Below are 3,936 nucleotides of genomic sequence, written 5' to 3'. Positions count from 1 at the left end.
GATTAAAAGCTCAGGATCCCTATGCTGCTTCTCACCCAAATAAACTATGTGCAGCTACACATCGGATGGACAGTAAATATTAGAGTTAGTTATCCATAAAAAGAAGTTATGCATGCCATTTTCCTCCGCCTACACACGCATGTTTATTTATTGCTTTGGGATTGAATAAGCTAAAAGAGAACCTAGATATATAAATAAACAAGGGTGTGCAAAAGGAGAAAAAAGTGTGCGGATATCATTTTCCAACGAAAATTGCTGAAACTAGAAGCAGTATATACTCTACTTTTGGCATCAACTGATGCAATCAAAGTGTTATGGCCATTGAAAACTAACAGAAAACTAACTGCCATAAATATTAAAGCCACATCGAGGCTGAACTGTCATTATTATGCAGGACAGCAGGAGGTGCATGCACCAATGCTGTATACTTCGAATTAATTTTTCCCACATTTGTCACAGTCGCCGGCCTTTCAAGGTTTAAAATCATGTGTATATCTCACGTGATAAGAGATAAACATATGATTGTACACAACAAGTGACATCCAAGATTTTCTCAAGTAGGATGACCTAGGAAAAGTTAGTTGTTCATCAAGCATTCATACTCCCTCATCTTATTTCAATTGTGAATTATATAATCAACAAATTATGCTCACAAAAGAGAAGGGAAGCAGACCTAGTCTTTGGAAATATTCATCGTTATTATACTTATTCGATTATTCAACCATGTATCTGCATTATTACAATTTACTGGATGAGTATGATCCATTTTCAGTTGTCATCACTATAGGATTATATGATTTGTGTTCTCACAGATATGGGACTTGACACATCATGCACCCCATCAGTCCATGTCAGGCTTCCAAAAAAGTATGCCATGTTCACTTGGTAGGTGGTGGAAACCGCAACTGTAAAGGAAAGTGCCTTAACTGTCGAGTTGAAGACCAATGCCTCTGGCTTTACAACTACATTGATGCCTGGTGGAGGCTCGATTTGGGCTTTGTATGTTGAGATGACAGGGCCAACATTCGTTATAGTTCGAGTGAGTGTTACAGGATTTCTTAGATTTGGAATTGTAATGGAAGGCGGGTTCACATCAAGAATTGAAGGCTTTATAACAGGATATGATGTTGCTTGTTTAACAAGCAGAGAAATAGTTGAGGTGTTGTAGCCAAACGCACAAAGGTAGTTTATGTAGTCATTTGTGCCTATGTCATATATGAGGCCAGGATTCGCTGCCTTGTTCGGGTTCACTAATCCTCCTCCATAGTCAAATGGATCCGCAAACTTTTGTCCTGTCCCTTCAGCAAAGATTGGCTCTCCAAACGGATCAGTCTTCCATGCTGCAAAAGAAGAAAAAAGTTTTGTTATTATTAATGTGCTGACCTAATCTCAAAACCATCCAATTTAACTACACTACGGACACTTGCCAATCGCTTGGACACTAACTATTATGGTTGTAGATCAACCTGTTATGATTAGTGCTGATTTCATTGCAGCAGGGGACCAACCAGGGTGCAATGATTTTAAAAGTGCCACAATGCCTGCAATGTGGGGAGTTGCCAGTGATGTCCCTGATAGCAAGGCAAACCCTCTATCCATAGCAGGATTATACGAACTGGCTGCTAATATGTTCACACCAGGCGTAGCTATATCTGGCTGCGACCAACAAAAAAGTATATTCAGCTGAATCTAAAAATGCATTGCTTAACAGGACTGTACCTTCAAAATTGCAGGAGCGATGGCATTAGGTCCTCTAGAAGAGAAGTAAGCAACTTTAGTCGCTATAGGCTTCCCCGTCAGTGTCTTAGAAGGGCTCAGTTTTACAGTAGGATATCTGTGTACCACAAAGAACAACCTTGTCACATTTTTTTGACAAAGAAAATACTGATTCTAAAATGATTGTGGTGGTGTAAAAATCAAGATACCTTGTGGAACGAATATATAACATTATCTCGGTGCCAAGTTCGTAGTCAACTACAATGCAGGGGAAGTCATCGCTGCAAGGACCGAAGAGATTACTAGGATTTCTAGCAATAATCACCCTGACTTCGCCTGCACTTCTAACAGCAGATACAGCGCTGGTTACTTGTGCTGGCCCAGGCATCGTTGTGAAGCAAATGACTACATTTCCAGCCGCATGTGTGGTATTAAGTGTCAGGGACTCGCAAACACTGCAAGTGAGGATTTTGTGTTATGGTTTTGGTTCCCAAAGTCAAGGGGAATTTACTTACAACGAGGATGCCATTATGGTGGTATCCAAGCCAATCACCCACTGCTGTGCAATTCAACTTTGCAACGTTGCGGTGTATGATTAGCTTGAGATACCGTCACAGTGGTTTTAGGTAACTTTTCTCTTCGGCATCACTAGCAAATAAATACATTACCCATATGTTGTAGGGAATTGTTCTGGGCCTTCTGGATACACCAAACCAGTGAAACCAACCTCTTTTCCTACAAATATGGCTTGCCCCTAAAATATTTTTCAAACAAATCAATGGAGAAAAAAAAGAAAACATATTAATGCTTAATCAGAAAAAGAAAATCGTATTAATGATCAATTTAGAGAAGTTAATTTGCAACAAATTTTGTATGAGTTACCAGTAGAGTTTTGTTATTCCCGAGAGTAATGGGAGTGGGGAAGGATCTGTCGATGGTGGTAGCTGCCACGGTTATGATCCAGGGTGCTACATTCGACACTGTCTGAGGAGCAGGTCCAATATTGTTTGCAGCACAAACAACAGTAATACCTTTGGCCACAGCATGGAATGAACCTGTGGCAATCGCGTCACGCTTATCAACCTCTGCAAACTTAGGATTGTAATTGCCAATAAACAGCGACAATACATCTACACCATCATATATTGCTTCATCAAAAGTTTTAAGCAGATCAGCAGCAGTGCACACAAAATTTAGCACATTCCAACATGTCTTGTACATGGCCAAATGAGCCCGTGGTGCACCACCTCGGACTACTCCTAGGGCAAGCCCTTGGTAACTTGCATTGGCCACAAAGGAACCAGCAGCGGTTGTGGCAGTGTGTGTTCCATGTCCTGCTCCATCTCTCGGAGAATAGAACTCCCGAAATACTGTGTTGAATGGTTGCTCATTGTCAGCAAGGAAGCCATCTATGAACCACTTTGCTCCTATAAGTTTTCTGTTGCAGTGTGTTGTGGCATTGAAGTTCTCTCCTGATTCACATCGGCCCTTCCAACGGGTAGGGATTGGCCCAACCCCATCATCATTTAGCATTTTCGACTCTGGCCATATTCCGAAGTCCATGATGCCAATGACAATCCCATCGCCCATGTTGGTCTCGTGCATCAAATTGGTGGGGGAATGAGAAGAGAGGCCTAGGTAATCCCAACTCCTAGTAGTTTGTGGTGAGTAAAAGCTATTTGGCGTGACATGAACAACTCCAGAAAACTCTAACAGGACAGCAGGAATATAATCATTAGTTATGATCCGAAAATTTTGGGGCATAGATAATTGTAAGTTCAAAAGTACGTACCTGAAATCTTCTTGGCTTGCAATTCTGTAAGCTTGGCTGCAAAGCCAGAGAAGCCGTGTCTATAGCTATAAACCATTGAATCAATGACGGCTTCTTTCCTGTGATGTATGGATTAAACCACGCATAATTAGCAACCATTTTTAGATATTTACCTTTAGAGACTAAATTAAGTCACCTTCAGACATGCAATTAAGTTTGAAAAGCAGCAAAACCATGAATGAAGCTATTTTATCTACAAACGTCTATATTGAACAAGTTGTTATTCAAGAAATCAAAACTTTGTTTGCGCGACTTCAAGCCGCTTAATCTGAAACTTAAGTACTCATTCTTTGAGGAGAAGATTAAAGTAGTTTGAGGGACTAATGTTATGTGCAAAATTAACTGTTGTACCTGCCAACAACTGATGCCAACATCTCATGATGTGAAGT

At 40.6% G+C, this 3,936-nt stretch overlaps 1 protein-coding gene across 1 annotated transcript; it reads right to left on the bottom strand.

The window, feature by feature from the left end:
- Positions 1-677: 677 nt before the first annotated feature.
- Positions 678-3,936, bottom strand: LOC103941846 (subtilisin-like protease SBT3.8). The gene is given in 8 exon segments (XM_048566536.1): positions 678-1,340; positions 1,467-1,656; positions 1,720-1,834; positions 1,926-2,171; positions 2,385-2,470; positions 2,599-3,425; positions 3,509-3,606; positions 3,899-3,936. Coding segments are annotated over 8 exon segments (2,157 nt in total). The 5' UTR covers positions 3,922-3,936; the 3' UTR covers positions 678-768.

The sequence above is a fragment of a genome, unplaced genomic scaffold (assembly GCF_019419815.1).
Source record: "Pyrus x bretschneideri cultivar Hongxiangsu unplaced genomic scaffold, Pyrus_bretschneideri_v1 Contig42, whole genome shotgun sequence".
Lineage (NCBI taxonomy): Eukaryota > Viridiplantae > Streptophyta > Magnoliopsida > Rosales > Rosaceae > Pyrus > Pyrus x bretschneideri.
Note: the sequence above shows the minus strand (reverse complement) of the source record. Positions and strands in the feature narration are given on the sequence as shown.